This window comes from Dipodomys merriami, unplaced genomic scaffold (assembly GCF_024711535.1).
Source record: "Dipodomys merriami isolate MVZ:Mamm:240054 unplaced genomic scaffold, mDipMer1.0.p SCAF_432, whole genome shotgun sequence".
NCBI classification, from domain to species: Eukaryota; Metazoa; Chordata; class Mammalia; order Rodentia; family Heteromyidae; genus Dipodomys; species Dipodomys merriami.
The window spans coordinates 634,783-646,659 of NW_027205960.1; the positions used below are offsets into that span (position 1 = coordinate 634,783).

General features: G+C 53.7%; 1 protein-coding gene across 1 annotated transcript; it reads right to left on the reverse strand.

The window, feature by feature from the left end:
* Window positions 1–5,868: 5,868 nt before the first annotated feature.
* Window positions 5,869–11,167, reverse strand: LOC138807766 (uncharacterized). Its single transcript, XM_069993527.1, has 3 exons — window positions 10,138–11,167; window positions 9,284–9,919; window positions 5,869–6,726 (listed from the first exon to the last, which is right to left on the reverse strand). The coding sequence occupies exons 1-3, from the start codon at window positions 11,165–11,167 to the stop codon at window positions 6,311–6,313; spliced, it is 2,082 nt and encodes a 693-aa protein (XP_069849628.1). The 3' UTR covers window positions 5,869–6,310.
* Between the last annotated feature and the right edge of the window lie 710 nt (window positions 11,168–11,877).

The window sequence follows — 11,877 nt, forward strand, 5'->3', positions numbered from 1 at the left end:
AGAATATTTTTTATATCAGAAGTGCAATTGTGGGGGCTGAGAAGGTGGCTCAGTGGAAGAGCGCTTGCCTTACATGCATGAGGCCCTGGGTTCGATTCCTCAGCACCACATAAGCAAAAAGAAAAAAGCTGGAAGTGGTGCTGTGGCTCAAGTGGTAGAGCATTAGCCTTGAGCTGAAGAGCTGAGGGACAGCGCCCAAGCCCAGAGTTGAGGCCCCAAGAATGGATCCCCCCAAAAAAAGTGCAGTTGGATTTTATTAAACTAGACAATTCAACAAAAAATAAGTTCAAAAGAATTGTCATGAAATTTTAGAACCATAAATTTCTTACATAAGCACAAATTTAAGAATAAAGTCAAGATTGACATGTCAAAAACAAAATAATCCCAGATATTTGTTGTTCAAGAAATGTGTAGGAGGAGGATTCAATTATTCTATACAAGGCACCTGTCATAATGAACACTGCACCAAGCGTTAAGGTTTGTTAAAATTTTTAATGTATTAAATATATTTAATTTTGGGAATTTGTTTACATATGCCAAAATTAGGACTGTTTGTCAGATATAAAACTTTTCCATAAAGTATTTAAGATTTATGGTAGTAGACATATACTACTAAGTATGTACATTTCAGAGTTTCAAGAAACTTTATTAATGAGAAGTTGCAAAGTTTTTGTGTAAAGAAGTAGAATGAAGTGTTAACACTTTGTTAACTACATGGTCTGTTAAAACTTTAGGGCTTCCTCAGTTTATAAGTTAATGAGGAAAAATGATGATATAAGCCATAAACAAATAATGAGAAGAGCCATAAATAGTAATCTTAGTGGGTAGCTTTAAAGACTACTCATATTCTATAAAACTCTTGTTGAACATCACAACCTCAGTCAGTGTTAAATGTACAGAATTATGAGCAAATAATAAAATCTAATATGTAGTACACTTCAAATAGGGAAAACAGTCATAATATTTGCTTTTTATTTTATTAATTATTAACATTTAATTATTGTTTTCTTTATTTGTAGCATTGTTTTACTTGTTGAAATATAGTACAACTTTTTTGGAGGGGTTTGGTCGTGGGGCCTGGGCGCTGTCCCTCAGCTCTTCAACTCAAGGCTAGCGCTTTACCATTTGAGCCACAGCGCCACTTCAGGCTTTTTTCTTTTTGCTTATGGAGTGCTGAGGAATTGAACCCAGGCCCTTATGCATGCAAGGCAAGCGCTCTACCGCTGAGCCACCTTCCCAGCCCTAGTAAAACTATTTGTAAATCATCATTAGGAGGTACTTTGAGAAGGTTACTTGGATGGCCAAACCAATTTTTATAGGTGCATATTAATTTACAAAGAGGAAAATTAAGAACAAAGTATTTATTTAAAAAATTATCAAATAGAATCTGAGTCAGAAGTGTTGATAAATGTCCACACCTAAAATTTTTTTTTTTTGGTCAGTCATGGGGCTTGAACTTTGGGGCTGGGCGCTGTCCCTCAGCTCTTCAACTCAAGGCAAGCACTCTACCACTTGAGCTACAGCGCCACTTCCAGTTTTCTGGTGGTTTTATTGGAGATAGGAGTCTTATGGTCTCTCCTGCCTGGGCTGGCTTTGAACCGCGATCCTCAGATCTCAGCCTCCTGAGTAGCTAGGATTACAGGCGTGAGTCACCAGTGCCTGGCTTACACCTAAAATTTTATCCCTAGGCTGAAGCAGTGGTATTACAGAGTTGAGGCCAAAACAGTGATAGACTGTGTTTTGTTCTTTATTTTGATTTTGTTGGTCATGAGGCATGAACTCTGGGGCCTGGGTGCTGTCCCTCAGCTCAAGGCTAGCGCTACCACTTGAACCACTGCACCACTTCCATGTTGTTTTGCTTATGTGGTGCTGAGGAATCAAACCCTGGGGCTGATGCATGCAAGGCAAGCACTCTACCACTGAGCCACCTTCCCAGCACCTGAGAAACTGTTTTAAAATATCATCTAAACAACATTTGCTTAAGATAGCGGGGCAGGCGCGTGATGGGGCGGAGCTGGTGCGCCACTGGGCGGAGTCAACGCCTCAGAGGGCGCAGTCAGCACGCAATATGGCAGAGCAGGCGGCCCAGGGGGCGGAGCTGCCTCAGAGGGCGGAGCCAGTGCACCAGGGGGTGGAGCCAGCACCCACGATGGCAGGGCAGGCATGTGATGGGGCGGAGCTGGCGCGCCAGGGGGCGGAGTCAATACCACAGAGGGCGGAGCCGAAGCCGCTGGAGGTAGAGCCCGCGCCCACCATGGCGGCAGCCACACCCATATCCGGGCTTCGCCCGCCGGGTTGCGCGCCTCGCATGCCACGGCGTCGCTGCCACTGCTGCGCAGCGCACGCACATCCGGGATTTCCAACGTCCCGCACGCATCCACGCTGATCCCTCCCCCCATGCGACTGCGATACGGGACTGGAAGTACCAGTCTGCCCGGAAGTTCCCACAGCAGGCGGGGCTCGGGGAAGCCATCCGCCTGGCAGCGCACGCGCAGATGCACCACGGGGGAGATGCGGATGTCGTCGTTCACGTTGTCATGGACATCAGGCGTGACCTGGATGCGTGGCGCCCGCAGCTGCACGTGTAGGCGCACGGTGGCGCGCCGGCCCCGCCCCGCCACGCACGTGTACATGCCTGCGTCGGCCCGCCGTGCCCCCTGCAGGTGCAGACGCCCGTCTGGTAGCACCCGGAAGTGGGCGTCCTCCTGGCCGGAAGTGAAGGCCACGGGCTGCGAGGCCGGCGTCAGCCAGGTCACTGTGCACGACCCCTGGGTCACGGGGCACGTGAGGGTCACGGGGGCGCCGTAGGGGACGGAGAGCTCGGGGGTAGCGGGGCAGAAGTGGAAGTGGGAGACGAAGAGGAAGCAGGAAGTGAAGGGGAAGCCAGAAGTGAAGCAGGAAGCGAAGGGGAACCAGGAAGTGAATAGGAACCAGGAAGTGAAGAGGAAGAGGAAACAGGAAATGAAGAGGAAACAGGAAATGAAGAGGAAGAAGGAAGAGACTGAGAGGAAGAGGAAGAAGGAAAGGAAGAGGAAGAAGGGGAAACATGAGAGGAAGCAGGAAGAGATGGAGAAGAGGAAGAAGAAGGAAAAGAAGAGGAAGCAGGAAAAGAATGTGAAGAAGAGGAAGATGGAAGAGACTTGGAAGAGGAAGGAAAGGAAGAAGGAAGAGACTGAGAAGAGGAAGAGGAAGGAAAGGAAGAAGGAAGAGATTGAGAGGAAGAGAACAGGAAGGGATGAGAGGAAGAGGAAGAAGGAAAAGAAGCAGAGGAAGAGGAAGAAGATGAAGGATGGTGAGAGGAAGAAGAAGGAAGAGATGGAGAGGAAGAAGGAAAGGAAGAGGAAACAGGAAAGGAAGAGGAAGAGGGAATAGAAGAGGAAGAAGAAGTTGAATGATGTTGAGAGGAAGAGGAAGAAGAAGGAAGTGATTGAGAGGAAGAGGAAGAAGGAAAGGAAGAGGAAACAGGAAATGAAGAGGAAGAGGAAGAAGGAAGTGACTGAGAGGAAGAGGAAGAACCCGCCCCAGGCCCCGCCCCCCCACCCGTGGTCACACATCCGAGGTCTAACCTAGGCCCCAGGTCCCAGATCCCCACACTCCCATCATGCCTCGCGACCCGAACATCCGGGTCTCCCAGGACACCGGATGGGACGTGGAGACGGTGGTGGGGAGTGCAGTCCTCCCTGGGGTCGGCGTCCTGGGTCACGGGTGTCACGGGTGTCACGGGAAGCCGGGGTTGCAGATAGGAGGCGCCTGGCCCAGCTGCCAACTCCACGCGCAGCCGTGCATGCGCGTCGCCCGCCGCGTTGCGCACCACGCACACGTACTCCCCCGCGTCGGGTGACATCACCGGATGCACAGAGAGCGTGCCGTTGGGAAAGGCGCGGACCCGGATGTCAGAGCTGGGGAGCGGAGAGGGAGGGAGGGCAGGAAGGAAGGAAGGAAGGAAGGAAGGAAGGAAGGAAGGAAGGAAGGAAGGAAGGAAGGAGGGAAGGGTGAAGGAAGGAATGGAAGGAAGGAAGGAGAGAATGTAGGGAAGGAAGGAGGGAAGGAAGGATTTGAGGGAAGGATTGGAAGGAAGGATTGGAGGGTAGGAAGGATGGAAGGATCGGAGGGAAGGAAGGAAGGATTGGACGGAAGGAAGGAAGGATTGGACGGAAGGAAAGATGGAAGGATTGGAGGGAAGGAAGGAAGGATTGGAGGGAATGAAGGAAGGAAGGATTGGAGGGAAGGAAGGAAGGATTGGAGGGAAGGAAGGAAGGATTGGAGGGAAGGAAGGAAGGATTGGAGGGAAGGATTGGAGGGAGGGAAGGAAGGATTGGAGGGAAGGAAGGAAGGATTGGAGGGAAGGAAGGAGGGAATGTAGGGAAGGGAGGTTGGAAGGAAGGAGGGAATGTAGGGAAGGAAGGATGGAAGGAAGGAAGGATTGGAGGGAAGGAAGGAAGGATTGGAGGGGAAGAAAGGAATGATTGGAGGGAAGGAAGGAAGGAAGGATCGGAGGAAGGAAGGAAGAAGGGAAGGAGGGAAGAAGGGAAGGAAGAAAGGAGGGAGGGAAGGAGGGAAGGAGGGAAGGAGGGAAGGAAGGAGGGAAGAAAGTAATAGGAGGTAAGACCATAAGGAAGGGAAGACAAATTTGAAGCCAATGTTAGTTATTCGCACATGTGACATATGCATCCAATACTCATCTTGTATCGATCCCTGATCGATCATCTATCAATGATCAATCACTAGGGTTCTACCTTGCGATCTGGCAAGCCAGGACCTATCAATTACCTATTCACTGCTAATAGATCTACCATCCCCACCTCATCTCTATCAATATTTAATCAATAATGGATTTGTTATCTATGGACTACTGTGTCTATGTCATCTGTCTAATCCATCCTCTATCAATTAACTATCTATCAAGGGGTATCATCTTTATCCCAACTATGGGTGGATAGATGGATGGGTGGATGGATGAGTGGATGGATGGGTGAATGGATGAGTGGATGGATGGGTGGATGGATGGATGGGTGGATGGATGGGTAGATGGATGGGTGGATGGATGGGTAGATGGATGAGTGGATGGATGGGTGGGTGGATGGATGAGTGGATGGATGGGTGGATGGAGGGATGGATGGATGGATGGGTGGATGGATGGATGAGTGGATGGGTGGATGGATGGATGGATGGAGGGATGGGTGGATGGATGGATGGGTGGGTGGATGGATGGATGGAAGGGTGGATGGGTGGGTGGATGGATGGGTAGATGGATGAATGGCTGGATGGGTGGATGGATGGATGGGTGGGTGGATGGATGGATCGATGGGTGGATGGATGGGTGGATGGATGAGTGGATGGATGGATGTGTGGATGGGTAGATGCACGGGTGGACAGATGGATGCCCCCCACTTCCCACACTCACCTGCTCCCAGCATCCACCAGGCGCCCATCTGGCAGCCTCCAGAACACGCGTGGGGTGGGGTCCCTGCACGCGTGGCAGTGCAGCGTGAGGTCAGCGCCATGGGGCACGCGCATGGCGAGCGGGCCTCGGGGTCGGACGCTGGGGGGAGACGCGCGTGCGCAGGCGTGACTTCGATGTGCACAGTGCGTTTCGCACTACTCAGCGTGTTAGCGGCCACGCACTCGTACTCACCTGCATGGCGCGGGGCCTGCAGGCGGCGCAGCACCAGCGTGCCATTGGGGAGGACGTAGATGTCGCTGAGTCGAGGGTGCGTGTGCGCATGCACGGGTCTCGCGTGGGTCCCGTCAGGCAGACGCCAGTGTAGGGCCGCAGGGGGCCAGGCCTGGGCTGTGCAGGGCAGGTGCAGGGTGAGGCCCGCGTGGGCCGACACAAACTCCGTGGGCGCCTCACGCAGCATAGGGGGAGCGGGGGAGGCGTGCATGACATTTCCACGTGTGTCAGCGCCATGCATGCGCGCTTCATGTGTATCAGGTGAGTGTGGAAGGGATGTGATCGTGTCCCTTTCACGAGTGATATTTCCACGTATGACCATTGTGTGAGTGTCAGATTCATGCGTAACATTTACACGCGTGTCAGATCCATGCATGTGTGGTCCAAGAGTATCAGGGCCATGCAGAAGGGACCTGATCGCGTCCATTCCATGCGTGACATTTTCATGCGTGACATTTTCACGCGTGTCAGGTCTATGAATAATGGACCTGATCGTGTCCATTCCACGCCTGTCATATCCAAGCGTGACATTTTCACGCGTGTCTGATCCACGTATGTGCATTCTAAGAGTGTCAGGTCCACGCAGAAGGGGTCTGATCGTGTCCCTTTCACGCGTGACATTTCCACGTGTGACCATCATCTGAGAGTCAGATCCACGCGTGACATTTCCACTGGTGTTAGGCCTATGAATAACAGACATGATCGTGTCCCTTTCACGCATGACACATTTACACGTGTGACATTTACACGTGTGACATTTCCACTCATGTCAGATGCAGTTATGTGCGTTTCACGCATGTCCAGTGAGTGTGGAAGGGATCTGATCGTGTCCATGTCACGTGTGACATTTTCACACATGATCATCAAGTCAGTGGCAGGCCTATGCGTGTACAGTTTGCTTCTGTGAGGTCCACGCCTGTCCTTTCCACACATGACCATCGTGTGAGTTTCAGATCCACGCGTGACATTTCCACGCGTGTCCATCATGCCAGCGTCAGATCCACTCGTGTCTATCCCATGCATGTCGGGCGCCGCTGGGGTCAGCTCCACGCCTGGGGATGGACAGACGGACGGAGGGAGGGACAGAGGGACAGGGCGTTGGATAAGGGCCCCTGTGCTGTTCGTAGACAGTGCTCTGTCCCTCTGTCTGTCTGTCCATCCAGCTGTCCATCTCTCTGTCCGTCTGTCTATCCATCTGTCTGTCAGTCTGTCTATGTCTGTCTGTCTGTCCTTCTGTCTGTCTGTCTCTGTCAGTCTGTCTGTTCGTCTGTCTACTTGTCTGTCCGTCTGTCCATCTGTCTGTCCGTCCGTTTCTCTGTTCATCTGTCTGTCCCTCTGTCTCTCTGTCCCTCTGTCCATCTGTCTGTCCCTCTGTCTCTCTGTCTGTCCATCTGTCTATCCATCCATCAGTCCATCCATCTATCTGTCCATGTGTCTGTGTCGCTCCGTCCACCGATGTATCTGTCTGTCCATTCATCTGTCCATCCATCTATCTACTGTCTGTCTACCTACCTGTGTATCCTTCCTTCTCTCCCTCTCTCTCTCTCTCTCTCTCTCTCTCTCTCTCTCTCTCTCTCTCTCTCTCTCTCTCTCTCTCTCTCTCTCTCTCTCTCTCTCTCTCTCTGTCTATGGCTCTGTTTGTCTATCTGTCCATTGCTCTGTCTGTCTATCTATGATTCTGTCTATTTGTCCACTGGTCCATCCATCTAGCTATCTGTCCATCTGTCTGTCCACCTGTCTCTCTATCTGTCTGCCTGTCTGTCTGGTGTCTGTCTACCTATCTGTCTATACATCCATCAGTCCGTCCGTCTGTCTACCCACCCACCTGTCCATGTTATCTCTTTCAATCCATCCATCCATCCACCCGTCTGTCTTTCCATCCATCTGTCCATCTGTCTCTCTGACTGTGTATGCCTCTGTCTGTCTATCTGTCCATTGGTCCATCTATCCATCTGTTCATCTCTCTGTCCATTCTGTCTATCTGTTTCTATGGCTCTGTCTATCCGTCCATTGGTCTGTCTGTCTGTCTATCTATCTATCTATCTATCTATCTATCTATCTATCTATCTATCTATCTATCTGTCTATCTGTCTGTCTGTCTGTCTGTCTGTCTGTCTGTCTGTCTGTCTGTCTGTCTGTCTGTCTGTCTGTCTGTCTGTCTGTCTGTCTGTCTACCTATCCATCCATCCAACCATGTATGTTTCTATCTGTCTGTCTGTCTATCCATCCATCTGTCCATGTATCTCTCTGTCTATCTGTCTCTCTATGGCTCTGTCTGTCCATCCTTCCATTGGTCGGTGTGTCTGTCTGTCTCTTTCTATCTATCTGTCCATGTCTCTGGTGTCTGTCTGTCTATGGCTCTGTCTATCCGTCCATAAGTCTATCTGTCTGTTTATCCATCCATCAGTCCATGTATCTCTCTGTCTGTCTGTCTGTCTCTCTATGGCTCTGTCTATCTGTCCATTGGTTTATCTGTCTGTCTGTCTACCTATCTGTCCATCTGTCCTTCTATCTATCTACTGTCTACCTGTCTATCCGTCCTTCTGTCCGTCCATCTGTCCACCTGTCTCTGTATCCATCCGTCTGTCTGGTGTCTGTCTACCCATCTGTCTATATATCCATCAGTCTGTCTGTCTGTCTACCCATCCATCTGTCCATCTATCTCTTTGTCTATGGCTCTGTCTGTCTATCTGTCCATTGGTCTGTCTATCTATCCATCCAGCTGTCTGTCTACCTATCTATCCATCCATCCAACCATGTATGTTTCCATGTCTGTCTGTCTCTCCATCCATCTGTCCATGTATCTCTCTGTCTGTCTATGGCTCTGTCTATCCGTCCATTTGTTTATCTATCTATCTATCAGTCTATCTGTCTGTCTATCTGTCCATTTGTCTGTCTACTGTCTGTCTACCTGTCTATCCGTCCTTCTGTCCATCTGTTTGTCTGTCTCTCTATGGCTCTGTCTATCCGTCCATTCATCCGTCTATCCACCTATCTGTCTGTCTGTCTATCCATCCGTCCCTCTATCTATCTGTCTGCTCTATGTCTGCCTGCCTGTCTGTCCGTGCGTGTGTGTCTCCCCAGTCATCCTGTGCCCCACACGGCCAGGAACACAGACAACAGACAGAGTAAAGGACTTCGCCCCACCCCTCCCCATGCCCTCTGACCTGTCCATGCCCTCTGCCCTCCCAGTGACCCCTGACCTCCCTGTGACCTCTGACTACTCTGTGACCTCTGACCTCCTGTGACTCCTAGCTTCCCCATGACCTCTGACCTCCCAGTGACCCTCCCGAGACCTTACCGTGACCTCTCCATGACCCCTGAGTTCCCCATAACCTTTGACCTCCCTTCCACTTCTCACCTGCCCATGGCCTCTCAACTCCCCGTGACCTCTCCATGACCTCTGACCTCTCTGCAACCGCTGACCCGACTGTGACCCCTGACTTCCCTGTGACCTCTGACCCCCCATGACCCCTAACCTCCCCGTGACCTCTGACTGTCTTGTATCCTCCCTGTGACCTCTAACCTCCACCTCTTATCTGGCTCCCCTCAGTCCAACGCCCCCACGCCAAGAGCCTGCAGGAAACAGATGGGTAAACTGAGGCTCACCTGTGTCCAGCTCGTTCCAGGTGCCACGGGGCAGGGTCACGGGGGGCGGGGCCGGGGGTCGGGGGTCAAAGGTCCCGGGGTCACCGTCGTGGAAAGCCGCAGGACGGGAAGGGAGGGCATCCGGGGCACGGCTGTGCAGGGTCGTGACCACGGGGTCACGGGTGTTTGCCGTGGGGCCCGGCCGGGCGTGGTGGGCTTTGTGCTGTCTCCCCTGCCTGCGGCCGCCGCCAGACCTCCTAGGGGCCGGAAGTAAGGAGGCCGGAAGTGAGGAGGATGGAAGTGCAGAGGTCGGAGCAGCGGATGCTCGAGGGGTGGAGGCCGGAAGTGGGAATGTCCGTTTCAAAACCGGAAGTGCAGAGGTCCATGGGGAGACCGGAAGTATGGAAGTCGGAAGTGGGGATCTCCGAGTGGTAACCGGAAGTGGGGTGGTATGACTGGAGACCGGAAGTGGGGAGGTCCGTGGGGAAACCGGAGGTGTGGAAGCTGGAAGTGGGGATCTCTCAGTCAAAAACGGAAGTGGGTAGGCCGAAATAGTGGAGGCCGGAAGTGGGGATTTCCGAGTGGAAACCAGAAGTGGGGAAACAGGAAGTGGGGTGGTCTGAGTGGAGACCGGAAGTAGGAATTTTTGAGTGGAAACTGGAAGCATGGAAGCAGGAAGTGCGGGGGTCCGAGTGGAGACTGGAAGTGGGGAGGTCCGCGGGGAGAGCGGAAGTGGGTAGGCGGAAGTAGTGAAGACAGGAAGTGGTGATGTTTGAGTGGAAACCGGCAGTGTGGAGACCGGAAGTGGGGTGGTCTGAGTGGAGACCAGAAGTGGGTCGGCGGAAGACACAGAGACCGGAAGTGGGGATATTTGCGTCGAAACCGGAAGTGTGGAAACCAGAAGTGTGGATGCCAGAAGCAGGGAGGTCTCCATGGAGACCGGAAGCAGGGTGGGCGGGGCCCGGAAGTCTCCCGTGCCGCGGCCCCGCACGCGTGCCAGGATGCGCGCCCAGTGCTCGGCCGGATGTGCTCGGCAGCCACTGGCGGGCGTGGGCGGTGCGGCAAGGCAGGCTGGAACCCGCGGCCTGCGGGGGCGGCGCGCGGGGCGGGAAGGGGAGGCGGAGGCGGCAGACGCCGCTGCTGCCCGCGCCTGGGGCCGCCCGCAGGACGCCGACGCCACAGCCGCGCTTCCCCGGTGCCCGGGCCCGAGCTCGGCGCGTCAACAATGACATCAGCGCCACGCGATGCCCCCACGGCCGCCTCTGCAGCGGCACCTGCCATCTTGGAATCCGCCATTTTTGAATCCGCCATCTTGGCCTCCACCATCTTGGAATCTGCCATCTTAATTCCCTCCATCTTGGATTCCTCCATCTGGGATTCCGCCATGTTGGTTCCCTCCATCTTTGATTCCACCACCTTGTTTTCGGCCATCTTTATTCCTTCCATCTTGTTTTCTGCCATCTTGATTCCTTCCATCTTGGATTCCGCCATGTTGCTTTCCCTGATCTTGCTTCCCTCCATTTTGGATTCCGCCATCTTGGCGTCCACCATCTTGGAATCCGCCATGTTGGTGTCGGCCATGTTGGATTCCACCATGTTTTCGACCATCTTGGTTCCCTCCATCTTGGATTCCTCCATCTTGTTTCTCTCCATGTTTGATTCCACCATCTTGGCGTCCCCCATCTTGTTTTTGGCCATCTTGGAATCCGCCATGTTGGCGTCAGGCATGTTAGATTCTGTCATGTTTTCGGTCATCTTGCTCCCCTCCATTTTGGATTCCGCCATCTTGGTGTCCACCATCTTGGAAACCGCCATCTTAATTCCCTCCATCTTGTTTTCCGCCATCTTGTTGCCTTTCATCTTTGATTCTGCCATCTTGTTTTTGGCCATCTTGCTTTCTGTCATCTTGGATTCTTCCAACTTTTATTCCGCCATCTTGGCTTCCGCCATCTTGCCCCCCGCCGCCCCGCCCACGCTGACGTCGGCGTCCCAGCGCGCCATCCCCAGCGTGTTGGCGGCCACGCACACATAGCGCCCAGTGTGCTGCGGACCCAGCATGGGCAGTGTCAGTGTCCCGTCTGCCCCGACCCCGACGCCGTCCGTCCCCAGCTCCGTCCCCGCCCGGGCCCAGCGCACGCCCGGCAGCAGCCAGCCCACGCGCGCCGCCGGCTCCGCCTCCGCCCAGCAGCCCAGCCGCAGTGCGGCGCCCACAGGCAGCGCCAGAGCTGTGGCCACTGGCGCCCGCGACGCCACCACAAAAACGCGCTGCGCCCGGCCTGCCATGGCGGCCTCAAAGCCACCGTAGGCCACAGGGCCTGGGGCTGCAGACGGGGCGTAGGCCACGGGGGCTGTGGCTTCAGAAGGGGCGGAGGCCGTGGGGGCTGTGGCTTCAAGGCTGGTGTAGGCCGCGGGGCCTGTGGCTTCAGAGGCATCAAAGGCCACGGGGCCTGGGGCTGCAGACGGGGCTGCGGGGCCTGTGGCTTCAGAGGTGTCAAAGGCTGCGGGCCCTGTGGCTTCAGACTCGGTGTAGGCTGCGGGGCCTATGGCTTTCTCCTCAGTGTAGGCCTCAGATACTATTGCTTTTTCCTCAGCGAAAGCCTCGGATTCTATGGCTT